Source organism: Panthera onca, chromosome C2 (assembly GCF_046562875.1).
Source record: "Panthera onca isolate mPanOnc1 chromosome C2, mPanOnc1 haplotype 2, whole genome shotgun sequence".
Classification (NCBI taxonomy): Eukaryota; Metazoa; Chordata; class Mammalia; order Carnivora; family Felidae; genus Panthera; species Panthera onca.
This window is the reverse complement of record NC_138347.1, coordinates 124,419,225-124,437,048: the sequence shown is the minus strand read 5'-3', so window position 1 is coordinate 124,437,048 and position 17,824 is coordinate 124,419,225. Positions and strand designations below refer to the sequence as shown.

The 17,824-nt window shown below is 53.3% G+C and overlaps 2 protein-coding genes across 2 annotated transcripts; one reads left to right on the top strand and one right to left on the bottom strand.

Annotated features, from left to right (window-relative positions):
• Positions 1-5,539: 5,539 nt before the first annotated feature.
• FOXL2 (forkhead box L2) lies at positions 5,540-8,280 on the bottom strand. Its single transcript, XM_060638784.3, has one exon. It carries the CDS (start codon positions 8,024-8,026, stop codon positions 6,890-6,892), a length of 1,137 nt encoding a protein of 378 aa, XP_060494767.3. The 5' UTR covers positions 8,027-8,280; the 3' UTR covers positions 5,540-6,889.
• A 285-nt stretch (positions 8,281-8,565) lies between these two features.
• FOXL2NB (FOXL2 neighbor) lies at positions 8,566-14,013 on the top strand. Its single transcript, XM_078432578.1, is given in 4 exon segments — positions 8,566-8,774; positions 11,080-11,172; positions 11,262-11,389; positions 11,391-14,013. Coding segments are annotated over 4 exon segments (702 nt in total). The 5' UTR covers positions 8,566-8,674; the 3' UTR covers positions 11,772-14,013.
• The last annotated feature ends 3,811 nt before the right edge of the window (positions 14,014-17,824 follow it).

Here is a 17,824-nt window from a genome sequence, read left to right as displayed (position 1 = left end):
GCACGGTTGCACTCTGAAGACCAAGTCGGGCGAGGTCCGGCGGGGAGCCACGGCCGCTCACCCTCTGAGAGCCTTTAGGGAGCAGAACGTAATGCTGGTGGGAACGTAGTGGCAGAAGGAATTTAGTGGCGGAAGGCTCTCGGGGAAAGTCGGGCGGCGCGGCTCGGTGCCGGAGCTGGGCCTGGGGTCGGGGGAGCAGCGCCCGGCCTGGGAGCCCCGGTTCCGGCAAGGCCGGCCTGTTGGAAGTGGCCAGTGGGAAGGCTCTGCGGCCCCCTCCCTCGGGATTCCGCAGGGCTCTGACCCGGCCTTTATCTCGGCGCGGTCAGCAGTCTTGGGGGCTTCAGGAAAGAAGACAAAGGCCCGGTGTCACTGCAGGCTGGGGCTCGGTTTCCTGACTCTGCTCACACTCACAGACTTTAGCGTTTGTTGGGGGGAGATTTTTTAAAAATACGTGTCGAATTTCCTTCCCCCCCCCCCCCCATAAACAAACAAAAAAAGCAAAAAGCATATTCGCCTTCCCTCCTCGTCCATAGAGATGGAAGTTTCCTGGGATCCTGCCCTTTCCTTTTCTTTGCCTGCCTAGAGGAGTAATTTTCCTTTGTACGTAGAGGAAAATCCGGGGAAAGGTTTTGTTTGATTCGGCTCGTTAGTATTATTACCAACACAGTCAGGCTGGACTCCCAACTTGGAGAACCGGAGTTGGCCTGCCGGTGTGGCGGGGGCTCGGGCGGCCTCTGTCCTCTGCGCTCGGCGTCGCTGGGGACGTTGAGGGTCTCCCGCGCTTCCTCTGCCCTCCCTGCCGGCGGGAGCACCCGGGGCTCACAGCGGCCCGGTCGTTTACCCCGAATTTTGTTTAGAGCTGCCAGGAAGCGACCGCTCCGCGCTCGCAGCTCCGCGATTGCAGCGCCGCCACCGGGCCTGCAAACCGGAGGCTCCGGCGGCACAGGCCCGGGTCTTCGGAGCCACTGGCCCCACACCGTCCCTGCTCCCCTCCCGCCCGCGGCGCCCCTGCCCGCCGCAGCTCGGCCCAACCCGCTTCCTGCGTTTGCCCCTCAGATTTCTCGTTTCTCCACAAATACCGAGGGCGGGAGGGGGGGGGGGCTCTCCCACAAGCTGACCTCCGCAACTTCCCGCCCGGTCGCTACCTACCGCTTTTCTGAAAAATCGGGGAAAATGTTCAAACAGCTCCGCGTTCCAAAGGGAGGCGCCTGAGGGTGGGAGGCGTCGGCCCAAGAGCCTGAGGGTGGCGGCTGTGCCTGGACGGGTGTCACACTCTGCAGGTCAGCTGGGCCTTTGTCAGAGAAAACCTCGTTTATCCGAGAAGATTGCCTTAGGAGAAGAAAGGGCGGTTGGAGGAGCCCCAGGGCTCGGGCATTCACTGCCACAGCAACAGCACGCACCTCATTCTGAAGGTCAAGGGGCTGGGGCAGGGAGACGCAATCCCCTGCGCCCAGACTTGGAAAGGTGCTCCATGGTCTGGGCTCTCGGGGGCCCAGGGGTGGCTATGGCCACTGGGATAGAATAACAGACCTTACAAGGTTACTACGGAAGGCGTTTCCTCCCTCCCTTCCGTCCTTCCTCCCTCCCTCTCTCCCTCTCTCCCTTCCTTCCTCCTTCCTTCCTTCCTTCCTTCCTTCTTCCCTCCCTCCCTCCTTCTCTCCTTCCCTCCCTCCTTCTCTTTCCTCCTTTCTATGTGGGACAGAAAACCATATTGACCATCTACTACAAACTGAGCATTTTTACATTAGAGCATTTAATTACTTTAATAACCCCGTGAAATATATATACTTATTTCTATTTCATAGATGAGAAAACTGAAATTCAGAATGGGTGCTTTGCTCAAGGTCGCACAGTTATTACAGGGGGTTGTTGGGCTCTACACTAGTTCTTCCCAGCTGAATAGGCCTTGCCCCATCCCACATAGGCCACCTCCCTGGGAGGACATGGTCTCACAACAAGCTTGTCAGAGCTTATCGCTAAGCTGGAGCCTGTGCAGCAAACAGCAGGTCCAGTGGAATGTCCTGGGGGGACAATCTGCTTGCAGCTCAGTCCTGGGCTTCTTTCTCCTCTGGCTGGCTGTCCCTTTACCCACTGAGCTTCTGGAACATCAAACATCGGGCTGCAGGGCCTGTGCCACTCAGAGAGCCCAGTGAGCAGCTGGGCTCAGTGCTCACAATGCTTTCTAAAATTCCCAAGGCCGTTTGCCCCACAGATAGTTGGATGACCATTGGATGGGCCTTTTCTTCTCAGGACCTCTGGTTCCTTAAATGTAAGCTAAGAGACTTGGGGTCCATTCTTTTGTGACAGAATAGAGCCCTGTCTCCAGAAATTAGAAAGCAGATACAGAGTGCCTGGTTTTAAGAATCCTTAATTTCTTGCTGTTTCTAAGGCAGAACCAGGGGCATGACGATTGCTCCCAACTGCTCCATGGCTCTGGTCCCTACCACACAGGAGAGGTATGCTTCCTAGTCCCATCCTTTCCTGTAGGTCCCACAGGCTACTCCAAGAAGCAGGGACAGCCCCATAGAAGTAGCGAGTGGGACCAATAAGGCATGGTCACCACCAGCTTAGCTCCACAGGGTAGGGGCACTGCAGGGCTCCTTAGCCCAACCAGGCAGCTTCCTGACCGTGATGCCCTCCCTGGCCCAGTGGTGCTGGTGCTCCAAGCCTCCGTTAAGGGAAGAGCTTATTCATGGGCAGACTGTCTTGGGTCTGACCCAGTTCCTTGGCCCATCCTCTCTTGCCCCACTGACTGCAAGAAGCTGTGGTTTGCCCCTGATTTCCACCCACCACCAGGGGGCTTTTAGAAGCTTGGAGCTCCAGCCTCCCTTAGTGGGACAGCCCAGCACCTAACCTCAGGTGAAGTATCCTAAGCTTGATGCCCGCCCAAACTGGGGATGTAGGGCAGTGAACTCTTTACTTATGCAAAGGGAAAGCGGGGCCACGACATCCTCTGGAGTAGGGTGTGAGGCCATCCCAGAAAACACCCTAGGTCCCCATTTGACAGTTCCTTGGTACATGTACTGCACTGGCACTGATTTCTCCCTCATCCCTCTGAGAACAGGACACCTTACCCCATTCAACCCAAGTATTTTGGCTGGGCAGTCTTAGGGGGTCAGGGATGACCAAAAATTTGTGTGTAAGTGTGAGGAGGGGGGCTCATTTGTCAGTGATGAGTGTGAGGATGTTTACCTGCATAAATAAGCACACACATACTCCTCATTCAATATCATGTGTAGGCACTCATTACCCAGGAGATGCAGAAACTGGCAGGGTATTTGCATCAAACTCTAAATTGTATTTATAGTATACACTGACACACATAAATACATACACCAACACAGTCCAGCCATCTAGACCAGACTGTAAGTGCTAAGGCATAACTGCTATATATATATCAGGAACTCTCTTAAATACTTTTGCCCTCACTGAGGGAATTCCTTAAATCATCTTCTCTATTAGAAACTCAAAAGTGCAAAGAAGGAGAGGAGAGAAAGGAAATGAGAGATGAAGAAGGTCAGTCATTGCCTCAAACTTTTAGCAGTGGGGGAAATGACCAAACTATAGAGTTATGGAGAAACCCCTAGGGCTGGAATTAGAGACAGATGTCTTCCTGTGGGCATCCATTGGGAAGTGGGGGTATGATCTATCTGCCTTCTCTGTGTGGGATCTCTCCTCTAATCCCTGTGTAGACCAGGAATCCCTCACTGATTCCTTCATTTCATCCTCCATACTTGGTGAGACTCCCACTCCCTCTGCAGCCTTGGGTGCCTCTTGCCTTTCAGCTCTTGGGGACAGAGAGAAGCTGTCCTCCAGCGCTGGCCTAGGCCAGCTTCCCCCACCTCACTGAAGGCTCTGCTCTGGAGACTTCCCTCTTTTGCTTTCTCTGCTTGGGATAGCGGTTAGGAGGTGCTGAGAACTAACCCTGGAACAGACAGCCTTACCCAGCTCAAGCAAAGTGTCTGTATGTATTCTCTCTTATCATTCAGCAAGCCAGGATTATATACCGAGAACATAACTGCACACATTACCGATGGCTTATGAATGCAACACACACTGTCCTCCCAGTAAGCACTCCTTGAGTAGTAGGCATATGATTATTACAACGCCCCAAATATATGCCCTCTCCGAAGGCTAATGACAGACGTACACACCTCCCATCCTGTCACCAGGACATGACTTATACTGTACACACATATTTGCAGCAGGCATAGACAACACAACTGCCCATGGGATACATGTTCACACCACAGAAAGCACAGACAGACAAGCACACGGCAGTCCACTTTCTTTCCTGCAACTCCTTTTAGCCAGACAATGGTGCAATGGTTCACTAGAAGCACGCGGATACTAGGCCTGACCAGTCTCTTGGGCTATTCACCCCAGCTGAACCTCCCTCACCAGCCTGCTCTTTCCGGCTCCCCTGGCATTGGCAGGCTCCAGTTGAGGGCACAGGGTGATGCTCCTCAGAACAGCGATGGCTTTATCCTCCACCTTCCAATCTCCCCGGTGATACCCAAGGGAGGAAAGGTGTCCTGAATCAGAGCTACTTCCTCTTGGGGCCCAATAACACATAACAGGGATCACCCCCCCACCCCCGCCATGATCTTACAGCATGGCCAGTAGTATAGATTGAAGTGGGAGGCCTGTAGCCTTGGTCCCTGTCACGAGGTGCCCCTGGGCCGCTGGTCAGTCTGGACCTGTGGCCACTACTGTCTGGGGCCTGAGTAGGGGTGGTGACGGACACATGGATGGAGCGGGGTCCAGCCCAAGCTGTACCACAGTCCTGGGAAAAACCAGCCAATACCTGTCATCCCATCAGCCAAATGAAGGCTGCCCACCCATCATACCCCTAGAGCTCCCGGGTCTGCAACATGGTCAAGTGTCCGTGTGCCAGTGCAGAAGCACCAGTCTGAATTCGTTATTTGAAGAGTCTCAGTAGAGGACAAGAAGGAAAAAAATTAGATTTCTACAGCCATGCAGTGTCCATTCCTCTCTGATACTCCTAAATCTCTTACACATATCTTAAGGTAAATGAATTCTGATTATTAAAAATAATAAAGCAATCAATGTAAGTCGCTCCTTACATTTGTACAGAGGTTTGCAGCCTGCAGAACATTTCCCCAACCAGGATTTTCTCTATTTGGAATAAATTCTTCTAGTTACTATATTTGTCTGGAAAAATATAAACGTATGAGTTCAATATAATGAAAACACAGTCCATACACTTAGTACCACTGTGTAAGAGGTAAAATACAAACCTGAACAGTTGCACAAATCGAACAAATCCTACCTACACCTACCCCTTGTGAACGAACCACTGATAAAGTCTCTTTGATGACGTTAAACAGCCGCAACAGACCAGCGATGACACAGAAAACAATCTCCCGGAAAACAAAGCAGCAGCGACAACCACAAACGCCCTCCACTCGGGCTGCCCTCAACTCTTATTTATCTGAAAGAGTATAAAATTTTGCTGGACATCTCCCTCTTTTAACCAGCTGCTGAACATACTTAGGCGAAGCGGAAATAATAGAAGTCCGTGTTAAAACAAAAAATTTATTTGGGAATTGACAAGACAGTAACAACAAACAAACAAAACAACAAAAGTGCTCTAGTTCTTTCTAGAAAATTTGGTCCTCCAAAACGACACACTACGGAACAACCAGGTCTAGGGGTTTCGGGCCAGCCGGCTCGGGGCCACAAGCCCGCCTGGTCCGACTGCTGCCGGGTTTCACATTTCTCCTGCCCAAGGTGGGAGAAGCAAGACGTTTGCAAAACAAAAATCAGAGAGAGCACAAGCCGTCCCTGTAGCGTCCGCCAGGCAGGCAGTGATCTCCCCGCACTCCGGGCTTGCATCGGAAGATCCGGGGAAACTTGTTTTTGATTTGTTTTTAGATAGAGGGGAGAACCCCCCCCCCCCCCCCAATTCGTAAAGGAAACCATCTTTTACTGAGCATATTCTCCTACCTCTCTGAACATAGCTTTCTGAAGGCCCGACAGGAATTCTACTTCAAATCTCCTGGAAGAGATTTTCATGTTTTGCTTTAGCAAATTCCAAGGCCACAATACTTCGCCGGTTTTCCCGGTTAGTTTTTTCTTTAAAAAAATATTTTTTAAATGTTATCTAAAACAGCCCTCCCGATCTTTTGGGCGAAACTGTAGCCAGCCGCCTGGGGCCTGGAGGTTCCCGAAGCTCCGGGACCGGGAACGGAGGACGCGCAGCCTGTCTCTGAGGCCGGACGTGCTGTAAACCCCCCGCACAGGCCGCCGCGCGAGGCAGTCCCGCTCCCCGCTCGGGCCCAACCCCCGCCCCATCCAGTGGGCCCCGGCTAGCCGCTTCTGAGCTGCTCCAGGAGGCTACGTGGAGCGTGGAGCAAACACACGTTTGTCCCTTTCTCTGGCGGCGCGGGTTCTCGTTGCCCGCCCGGACCGACGCTTCCAGCCAAGGACTGCGCGGCAGCCGGGCGGGGAAAGCCGAGCGCGAGCGCACCGACCTGTGTGAGAAGGCCAAGAGGTCTGCACGGCCGACGCCCGGCTGCACCTCGGCCCCGGCACTTCCTCTCGGTTCTGAATTTTGGCATGGGGTGTCCAGCCCGGAGGCTTGGGCGTCGGGAGGAGACGAGGCCTGCAAAAGGCGCACGGAGAGGCGGCCTGCAGGCCGGAGGAGCGAGAGGGCAGAGAGGGCAGGGGGGCGAGTAACAGGAGGAGAAGCGGAGGAGACAAAGAGGGGCGAGAGGAGCTGGGGAGCGAGGAGGCGCAGAGGGCCTTGGACGCTGGCTCAGAAGAGGGCCCCACAGAGGGCGCGTGGTCCGGCCGGAGGCGGTGGCTGCGGCTAAGGCCGGCGTCGCACGTCCCTGCATCCTCGCAGCCGGCGCGCGCTGGGTTCTCAGAGATCGAGGCGCGAGTGCAGCGCGCCGGTCTTGCTGTCGTGGTCCCAGTAAGAGCAATGCATCATGGCGAGCTCGGGCTGCCGGGCGCAGGCGAACTGCAGGCCCGGCGCATTAGTGGGCGCGGGCGCCGGGGGCGCGGCGGTAGCAGGGCTGGCGGGGCTGAGCTGGCCCGGGGGCGGTGCGGCTGCCCCGTGGTGCGGCGGGGCCGGCGGGGGTGCGGCGGCCGCGTGCAGATGGTGTGCGTGCGGGTGTGAGTGAGGGTGCGGCGGCGGCGGGGGGGCGGCCGGCGGGCCTCCCAGGCCGTTGTACGAGTTCACCACGCCGGGAGGCAGCGCCATGCTCTGCACGCGTGAGTACGGCCCATACGAGGCGGCCGGGCCAGCCAGCCCCTTGACCACCGCGGCCGCGCCCGGGCTGCCCGGGCCCGCGGCTGCAGCGGCGGCGGCCGCCGCTGCAGCGGCCGCCGCCATCTGGCAGGAGGCGTAGGGCATGGGCGAAGGCGGCTGCGGTAGTGGCCAGGAGTTGTTGAGGAAGCCGGACTGCAGGTACTTGGGGGGCGCCAGGTAGCCGTAGCCGTCGGCCCCGGCGCCAGCGACGCCGCAGCCGCCCGCGGCGCCTCCGGCCCCGAAGAGCCCCTTGCCGGGCTGGAAGTGCGCGGGCGGCGGCCGGAAGGGCCGCTTCATGCGGCGGCGGCGCCGGTAGTTGCCCTTCTCGAACATGTCCTCGCAGGCCGGGTCCAGCGTCCAGTAGTTGCCCTTGCGCTCGCCGCCGCCCTCGCGCGGCACCTTGATGAAGCACTCGTTGAGGCTGAGGTTGTGGCGGATGCTATTCTGCCAGCCCTTCTTGTTCTTCTCGTAGAACGGGAACTTGGCAATAATGTACTGGTAGATGCCGGACAGCGTGAGCCTCTTCTCGGCGCTCTCTCGGATCGCCATGGCGATGAGCGCCACGTACGAGTACGGGGGCTTCTGCGCGGGGTCGGGTTTCTCCGGGGCTGTCCCGGCGCCGCCGCCGCCTCCCTTGCCGGGGCTCGGCGGCGGCGGCGGCGCCTCGGGCTCCTTGGCTGCGCGGCCGGTCTCCGGGGCCAGCAGGGCCCCCGCGGCGTCCTCGGGCTCGGGGTAGCTGGCCATCATGACAAAGCCGGTGCGCGGCGGCCAGGCAGCCCCTGCTCTTTTCCCTTGGCGCTGGCGCGGCAGAGTCTGGGCGCACAAGTCCGCTCACCGCCGAGTCTCAAACTTCTGGAGACTGCGGATGCCGCCAGTGCTCGCTCGCTGGCGGCCTCTCGCTCCTTTCCTCTCCTCTTCCCCTTCCCCTAGGGAGCGGCTGGCGGGAGTGGAGCTCAGCCTCTGGCCATGGGGAGTCCGCCCAGCAGAGAGGGGCTCCGGCCCCGCCGCCCCTCCCCGCCCAGGCCAGTCCCCGCCTCGGTGGGTTTTCTTTTCGGCGCTCTTCCCCTCCCCCCACCCTCCGGTTTCCCGAGGCACGACCCGCGTCTCTGGCGGAGCTGCCTCCTGGAGTCCCTAGTGCGCCAGGAGCCTCGCTCAGTTCTGATTCGTATGGGCTCCGCGGAGTTCCGCTTGCGTCAGGCGCCTTCGCCCCTATAGCGGGGCGGCCAGTCGCGCACGGGCGAGTTCATCTCCAAGTCACTTTTTGTAAACGCCCCGCACAGCCCGGACCGGCCTGCCCCCTCCCAGCGAGCTGAGGGGGCCCGGCGGACGACCGGGCTCACGCTTTCGCAAGCCCTTGCAATCCGCGGGTGCTGGCTCTGCGGATTGGGCCGGGAGATGCCGAGGGCTCCGGCGGGGTCCGTCCGCACTCGGCCAGTGCCCAGGGAGCTCGGGCCCTAGCGAGGAGAGGCGCGCCAAGCCTCCTCGCGGCTTTCAGGTGAAGGAAAACGACTCCTCTGCTCTGCCCTTTGCGGCGGTCTCGGGGCTAAAATTCTAGCTTGGGGCTGGGGGAGGGGCGGGACGGGGAGGGGGCTGGATGGCGGTGGGGTGGAGAGAGCTGCGCGGTGGCTTTGGGAAAATCAGCCTAGAAACGAGGGTCACCGAACCAAGAAGCCTCGGCCTGGCCTGGCCTGTCCGTGGCGCTTTCAGAGTGACTGGGCCAAATGGGGTTGAGGAGAGGATCGGGAAGGGGTGCCCAGAAGCTCCACCCGAAGCCCCTTGACCTTTCCTTGCGCTGCCCCTGGACCTAGGGAGCCTCCTCAGAATCCGCGTTGTAATCCTACGGGTAGGGTTGTATGTGTGCTTTAACAACACCAAGCAGACCCTACTCTAGTCCTGCTCCTGCACGGTGTGACTGTTGCTGTGGGGCTTTGGGGGATTTTATTTGCATGTGCACCGGTATCACATATAGAGGTCATGGGGAGGGTCTATCTTTGAGACACATGTACTGGTGCAAAAACACAGGTATGCACACGGACAAGGTGCGATTTATATTTCTGGTAAAACATTTATACTTACAGATATGTAAGGGTACATGTGTATCATCCAGCAGTAAACGTGGTTCCGGGATCTTCTTTCTTTTTCCTCTCTTTTCTCTCTCCTCCCCTCTCTCTTTTCTTCCTTCTTTTCATCACTTCCCCCTTTCCCCCTTCTTTTGTCAATATTCTGTTACAGACTGGGAAGAAAAGCAAGAGGCTGTGAGGGAGGCATTTGTTCAAATCTCTCTCTTGACAAGACATTTGTTCTGATCTTTCTCTAGGGCTGAGGGGTGAATGAATGCTCACCTGCCTTAAGCAGAAGTCTGAATGGGCCCCAGTTACACCTGCATACCCTGAGATTGTCTCAGGGAAAATGAATGCTGGCAGAAAAGGCAGCTGTGCTTTTTAACAGTTTTAACTTAGCTTTGACAAAAAGTCTGCAATCATAAAGTGTGAGAGAGATGGCTGGTGTTTTGAATCCCCAGGCTCCCACCTCCTTGGTACTGAGGTCAGGATACTTTGGGGGAGGAAGGTGGACTGAATGGATGTCATACAGGGGTGTGTCCTATGTCTGGAAGGCAAGGAGTGGCTGCCCCTGTGCTCATTACTACCTCTTCCTCCTAGGCTGCCCAGTCTCTGAGGAAGCCTGAAGAGCCCTTAGTGGCCTGTGGGCCCAGCACCCATGGCCACCTTCATGTGCTGCCTACTTCCCTCTCAGGTCTCTGATCTACATTCCGAGATTAAAGGAAAGGAGGACAGGGTGATGGAGCTCTTTGGAATTCAGCCTCTTGAAAATGACTCCAGAGAGGTCAGCAGGACAGCTTGGTCTGACCATTACAGTTAGAGGGAGCAGGGCTCTCCTAAACTCATCTCAGTAAATACCCTCTTCCACCCACCATTGAAAATATCTCAAAGTAGCTTGATTGTTTTCTCCCACCGCTCCCAGTATACACCAGGACAAGCAGCACCTCTTCATAACCTCTGTGGCTGTCTCCTGAGTAGGCGTGCAGGTGTATTTTTTCTTCCTCACCCCCATCCACGCCCAGGCTATGGGTGGGAGCAGTGTGGGTTAGGTTTGGGGCTGCTGCAGATTGACCCCAGTGCCCATCCTCCCCCTGGGCCTGGGCAGGGGAAAAAACAGCTGGGTCCAGCCCCAACCTGTGTGTGTGTGTGTGTTCTGTCCTCTCTTTTTTTCTGACCACCCAGGCTGGCTCTCTGTCTCTTTCTCCCCCTGGCAGGCATTTCCGCTGCTGGCCTGCAGCAGCCAGGTGTAACAGCATTGTTGTGTGTGTCATCACTTCCCCGAATTCCAAACTCGGCTCCCTTTTCAGCTTTTAAAGAGTGTGTGTGTGTGTGTGTGTGTGTGTGTGTGTGCGCGCGCGCGTGCGTAGGGGGTGGGGGTAAAGGAAGGAGTTCTTCTAAAGAATTTTCTGAGTGGACAGGAGTCCTGCTCCTTTCAGGTATTGATCTCTCCAGGAAGCGGTGGGGCGCGCCTTGGTTTACTTCTCAACCGTCTCAGGCAGGCTGGGTAGGGCCCCGCTTCCTGGCGGGGTGGGGATCCCGTCGGGCAGGCAGTCCAAGTCGAGGCTTGTGGGGGGGGGGGCATCCTCTTTCTCCCCGCGGCATTGCGGCGAAGCCCGCCCCCAGCTCAGTGACCTCGGGGCGGTGCCCACCTCTGAGGGCGGAGCGGAGCTTCTAGCCTCTCCGCCCGGGTTTCCCGGGGGCCTGCAGCTGCCGCTCAGAAACCGCCGGTCCCTTCTGCAGGTCTTCCCGCCCGGGCGCCGCCTGCGGACGCAGTGCCAGAGACCCGCCGACGGGGCGCGGCGTCCGCTCCCGCACCTGCCCTGCTCCCACAAGGCCGGATAGCCGGCGCGAGCAATTCACTAAGATCTGACGGAGGGATGGAGGAAGACGCTTCTCTCGCACGGCCCGGAATCCTGCAACAGCCGAGGAAGGGGCTGCGCCTGGGGATCCCGGCGGCCGGGTCCTGCCAGGTGAACGGCCCAGGGGCCCGGAGGCAGGCAGCGCTTCCCGGGCGCGATTCAGCAGGCCCCGTGTTGCCGCGGGCTGCCTCGAACCTGGTCCCGCGGTGCCCTTTCCTGGCGGGGCCCTGAAATAAACACCGGATTCCCGCCCCGCGCGAGGACCGAGGAACTGAGCCCGCTGCAGCCTTCTCCTGTGGGCCTTTCGTGCGCAAGGCGGGAAAAGGAAGCCTGGATGCGTTCATCAGTACATCCCTATACAACTGCACGCCTCACCTGTTAGCGCTACTCCTAGCCCCATCTACATGCCCGTGGACTCCAGGTCTTTCTAATCCCGTTACATTCCTCCATCACTTCTCTCCAATCAACCGTGTATCCCCTCCGGTTCTCTTTTACCCACTACTCTCTCACACTCACCTGTTACATATATTAGTTCAGATCCTGCACATTTTGGTGGAAAACATGTCACTCTGATGCCTGCACTTTAAGCCTCCTTACACACTTGGGCACTCAGCAATCTCATGACACAGAGTACCTCTTGAGTCCACATCTGCAAGTCTGACTTCTAGAAGCCTGTTGATTCTCTGATGTCTTTGGCCTGGGGTTAGAGTGACTGGGCTGCCACCTGGATATTCCCTTGGTGATGTTGCTGCTCAGAGTTCTTTAAGAAGCTCAGGTACAGAACATACCCTCATGCACTTTATTTAAATTTTTTTAATGTTTATTCATTTTTGAGAGAGAGAGAGAGAGAGAGAGAGAGAGAGAAGAAAAACATGAGCAGGGGAGGGGCAGAGAGAGAGGGAGACACAGAATCCGAAGCAGGCTCCAGGCTGTCAGTACAGAGCCTGACTTGGGGCTCAAACCCACAAACTGAGATCATGACTTGAGCTGAAGTCAGAGGCTTAACTGGCTGAGCCACCCAGGCGTCACTCTGTCACATACTTTAACACACACAGGCCACTCACACAGGCTTCCTCTCTGTTTGGTAGCTGAGCTCCCTATCACTTTGACAGGCTGCAGCCTGGTGCTTGGTTCCTCTGCACACCCACACAGTGCCCCCAGGCCAGCCATATTATTCTGCCAGGTTGGGATTAGCAGTCACTTACCCAAATATGTGCTTGGGAGAAAGAGTGAGAGAAGAGGGAAGTGGAGAGAGAAGGAGAGGGAGAGAGGGAGAGAGGCCACTACCCATTCTGGGGAATGGCTGTTTGATGAGAGCTGTTTCCAGTTGGTATCTTAGTGGATCCTACCCCCCTCATCCCTTGGGTGGTTGGGCTGGGAGGCAGTAGGCTGGAGTTCTGGGCTTCTCCTTACCTCACTGATGTTGGGCCTCAAGTTCACTAGCACCTCTTTGTCCCAAGGAGAGTGTGCCCTACCCTTTACCAGGCAGACTGTGGGGGCTGTTGTAGCCATTTCTCCTGGCTGAGCCTAACTTAGGGAAAAAAGGCAGAGGGGGCTGGTTCATGAGTCCTGCAGGACCTTCTCTCTCCAAAGACTTCTGGAGTGCTCCCAGAGAGAGAATTCTAGGGTGGCAGGAGCTGCTGACCTGCTTCCTTTGGTATCCCATGGCCATGACTCCCATGGCCAAAAGCCATTTTGTTCAGCCCTGAACAGTGAGTGCGTTGCCACCAGCACTCCTGCCCCATGCTTGAGAGTGTTGTTGTTTAAAGTTGCCTTGTTGCCTTTCTCCACACCCAGACTGTAAGTCTTGAAGGGTAGAGACTCTGTCCTTCAGTTCTCACTCAGTGCTTCCCACCAGGATTGGTTTAATGCACTCTAATGGCATTGGAGAATGCCTCCACTCCATGGAGAGAGTTGAGAGATGCCACTTTCCTTGTAGTGAAGCTGAAATTTCCAAGAAAGGGACTGGAGGTAGGGAAGAGTGGCTGGACCATGGTGGGGGCAGCTCAGGATCCAAGAGTCCTCTGCCATCTGGGGCTATCTGTTCATTACAGCTGCACAGCCATGCTGCTGGACCTTAGGCTAGGACACAGGACACCTTCCTGGTTCCCTGATCATGGTGAGGACCTGTGTGAAACATTTAAACTAAACTTTACTAGTAATAGAATGGCTTTGCATCTGCAGCAGCCAGCTAAATGTAAGGCCTGCTGTCTGGAGTCCCAAGTAGGCCCAAGAGGGGGTGGCTGAAAGAGCCCTTCCTCTTGGTCCTCATTCCCTGATCAAGTGTTTTTTCTACAAATGGGCGCCGTGTAAGGAGCCTTTGTGCAGGAGGGCAGTTTTAGATTCCTATCTTTGATGAAGTTTGGAAGAAGGGAGAGAGAAGGGCTGAGTTTTGTGTTTTGCATTCTGAAGATTTCCCTCATGCTAAGTTGGGGTGTGTGTGTGTGTGTGTGTGTGTGTGTGTGTGTGTGTATGCTGTATAACTTACATATGTAAACAATAAGCATCTCAAGTATACAGTGTGATTATTTTTATCTACAGTGCACCATGTAACCACCACCCTGATCAAGATATGGAATGTTAACATTTTTGTCACCTCAGAAGGTTTCCTTATATTTTTTCCTCTTCAATACCTGCTCCCAAAAGATAACTGTATTCTGATTCCTACCACCATAGATTAACTTTGCCTGCATATAAATGGGGCAGGCAACATGTACTCTTTTGTGTTTGGTTTCTTCTGCATAACATAATATAATTTATTGTCAAATTGGTTAACATACAGTGTATATACAATGGGCTCTTGGTTTTGGGGGTAGATTCCGCTCATTCCAACAGGTGCCCTCCTCAATGCCCATCCCCCACTTTCCCCTCTCCCCCATCCTCCCATCAACCCTCAGTTTGTTCTCTTAATATTAAACACTTAATTTAAGAGTCTCTTGGTTTGCCCCCCTCCCTCTCTGTTTGTAACTATTTTTCCCCTTCCCCTCCCCCATGGCCTTCTGTTAAGTTTCTCAAGTTCCACATATGAGTGAAAACATACTGCATAACATATTTTTGATAGCCATTCATCTTTGTGGCATATGTCAGACATTAATTTCTCTTTATTGCTGTGTAATATTCCATAAGTTGCTTATCTGTTCACCTATTGTTGAACATTTGCATTGTTTCCAGTTTTGAGATATCATAAATGAAGCTGTTGCCAACATTTTTAATTTTTTTTTAACGTTTATTTATTTTTGAGACAGAGAGAGACAGAGCTTGAACGGGGGAGGGTCAGAGAGAGAGGGAGACACAGAATCTGAAACAGGCTCTGGGCTCTGAGCTTTCAGCACAAAGCCCGACGTGGGGCTCGAACTCACAGACCACGAGATCATGACCTGAGCGGAAGTCGGACGCTTAACTGACTGAGCCACCCAGTCGCCCCTGTTGTCAGCATTTTTGTACATGTTTTTTTGCGAAGGGCATTTTATTATTCTTGAGTGAATACTTACAAGAGTAGGCATAGGTATAGTTTTAGAAGATATTGCCCAGTGTTTTTCTAAAGTAGAGCAAACTACAGTGCTGGACAGACAGACAGATAGACAAGCTGTAACAGGTCCTTTTCACTGTAGATAGCATTCATTAAAGACCACTGTGTACCTCCAGCTATCATTATCATCATCCTCATTATAAAGGAATAAAATAGATATCCTTTATTAAACACTTATTTTGAGCCTGGAACTTTACATGCATTCTCTCATTTCATTTTTATGACAAATCTAAGGTGTTGGTACTTTTCCCATTTTATAGATGAAGAAGCCGAGGTGCACAGAAGTTAAGGAACTTGCTGAAGGCCCCCAGCCAATAAGTGGCAGCTTGACTTTGGAGCCCTGTGTTTCACCTCTGCACATGTGCCTCTATTTGCCCCGGGCAAGTTCAGGAAGGCCTTCCTTCCATCTGCCCGAACCTAGCTGTTATTTATGAGACCTGTTTCCTATAACCTCTGGTCTTCCCCATATACATTGTCATACCCAGGACTGAGATGTGTGTACTCATATGTATGCACACAGTCTTCCTCATAGCCACACACACTCACTGTGAAGAAGGGCATGGGGGCCAATTCAGTGAAAAACTCAAAGTTTTCCAGGCCCTGGGCCCAGCAACCTGATAGTGTGCCTCTTAGGGAATTTGCAGAAGATTGGACCAGGGACAAGTCTGCTTCTGAATGCCACAGGGCAGAATTCAGAGGCCATCCTTCCCTGAGAAGAGATGGGCATTTGGTCCTCCTCCCAACATGCTGAGCCAAGCCCATTATCATGATGCTTCAGGGGCATTAATCTGGGCATCTCTTCATCTGCAGGGTTTGTCCAGGGGTGTTCATCTTCTCCTAGAAGGTGATGACAGCCTGGGAGTGTTGCACCTTGCCCAGGAAAGTGTTAAGTGGGGAGGCAGATTTGCATGATCTGAGTAGGGAGAAAGCATGGAGTCTGCGCTTCTGGTCAGAGGGCTTGACCGGGCCGTGCAGGGAATGGTCACTCTGAGGAGAGCCAACAGCCTTCTCGTGGTCCTAAGGATGTTATCAAGGATCCAGGCCCCTAGGCTTGAGTCAGAGGAGTGTGCTGCCCCTGTGGGTGAAGACAATATAGGGGGCTACACTCTATGCAGCTGGCTCCTCCTCAGGCCTCTTTTTAGACTAATTGAGGGCTTGCTGGGCTCTGGGTTTGTAATTGGTGGTAATTGCTGACAGGCTGCTGTGGTGGTACAAGCAGGCTTTTGTTGGGGAAACAGTGGTCAGGATTTTGGTGCTTTGAGTGGGAACAGTCCAGGATTCTGGTGTGCGCTGTTTCAGGTACTTCTTGGTACCTAGCTTTTTGCTAGGAGGTGGCATTTCTGAGGAATGGGGGCTGGTAGCATGCCTGAACGGGAAGGGACCCACTCGTGCAGGTGATGGGAACTTGGGTCCAGAAATATACAAGGTCTGCTTTAGGCCATAGAGCTAGTGCAGTTGAAAGGGAGGTCCTGGTACTGTAATTGACGCATGCCCCACGGGCTGGGAGGCACCATGGTGGGGTGGTTAACACAGACCTCTGTCCCAGTGCTTATGGGTATCAGCCTGGGAAGTCATGAAACCTTGCTGAGCTTTAGGGTTTCAGAATTTCATCATTTTAAAATAGGCAACATATTCATGTATACCAAAAATTAAAAACATAGAAAGCTTATAATGAAAAGTCTCCCTCCCACTTCTGCCGCAGGTCTCTCATTTCACAGGTAGCCAGCGACCCTGGTTTGACACATATTCTTCCAGACATATTTTAGGCATATACAAACACATGTACATGCATTCTCTTGCCCTCCTTCACCTTTTGCACATGGAAGCATCTAATGCATGGTGTTTTGTATCTTAAAAATCTTTCCATACCAATGCATTTTCTTTTTAGAGCATTGGATTTTAGAGTGTTAGGTTTCTTCCAGACTTTTGCTTTTATAAACAATGCTGCAATGTATAATCTTGTATATACCTAATGTTTTAGGTGTGTGCATATATCTGTAAAAAATTCTGTAAGTATAGAGTTAGGTCCAAGGATGCCAAAGGATATGTGCATTTATAACTTTGGGATGTTACCAATTACCCTTCCTATGGATTGAAACATGATAATGTCCATAAGAGGTGTATGAGATTCCTGTTTCTCCACAGCCTCACTAACACACATCTTTCTTTTTAAGACACAAATCTTACAGATATAGTTGAGGACACTTCTGTACCTTTCCTTGATCCCTCTCTGTCCGTCCCTTTCCTGAGGAGATTACTGGGGTACACTTGGAGTTGAATAGTCCCAGAGCTGTTTGAATACTTGTACTACATGTGTATCCACTTGTAGGCAGTACTTAGTATTGTTCTGTGTTTCATAACTTTATATAAATGGTATCCTGCTGTTGCAGAAAGACACGTGCTTGCTTTTTCATTCAACCTTATGTTTGTGAAAAGTTCCTAGTTGATACTCAAAGACAAGCTCCATTCATTTTCACTCTGTTGTACCATTCCATTGTATGAACACACCACGGTTTATTTATCCATGTTTCTGTTGAGGGACGGTTGGGTTATTTCCCATTCTTTATTATTACCAATAGTCCTGCTATGGGTATTATATATACCTGCTAGTGCTCATTTGCTACAGTTTACCAAGAAGTGGAACTGCTGGATCAAAGGGCACAGACATCTTCAAACCTTACTAGTTATTGCCAAACAGCTTCTTCATCTGTAAATCAGAGAAGGAGTGATGCCCCTACTGCCGAAGTCAGTGTCAGTGAATGAGATGGTGGAGTGGGAGAGAATCTGGGTTTGGATTTCAGCAAATCTAGACTTAAATCCTGGCTCTGTGTGATTTATTTGCTGTGTGATTTTGGGCCTCTTGTTTAGCCTCTCTGTTCCCTCATCTACAAAACAGTAATGATAGTGTCTAGGTCGCGGGGTTCCTGAGAAGATTAAATAGGATTTGGTGTGAAAAGTAACACGGGGTCTGTCACAGAGGAGGCACCAAACATATATATATATATATATATATATACACACACACACATATATATGTATATATATACACATACACACACACATATATATGTATATATATGTAAAAACATATTTTATA

Coding starts and splice junctions, on each gene's coding strand:
- FOXL2 (XM_060638784.3), bottom strand. CDS start 8,026: ATGATGGCCAGCTACCCCGAGCCCGAGGACGCCGCGGGGGCCCTGCTG.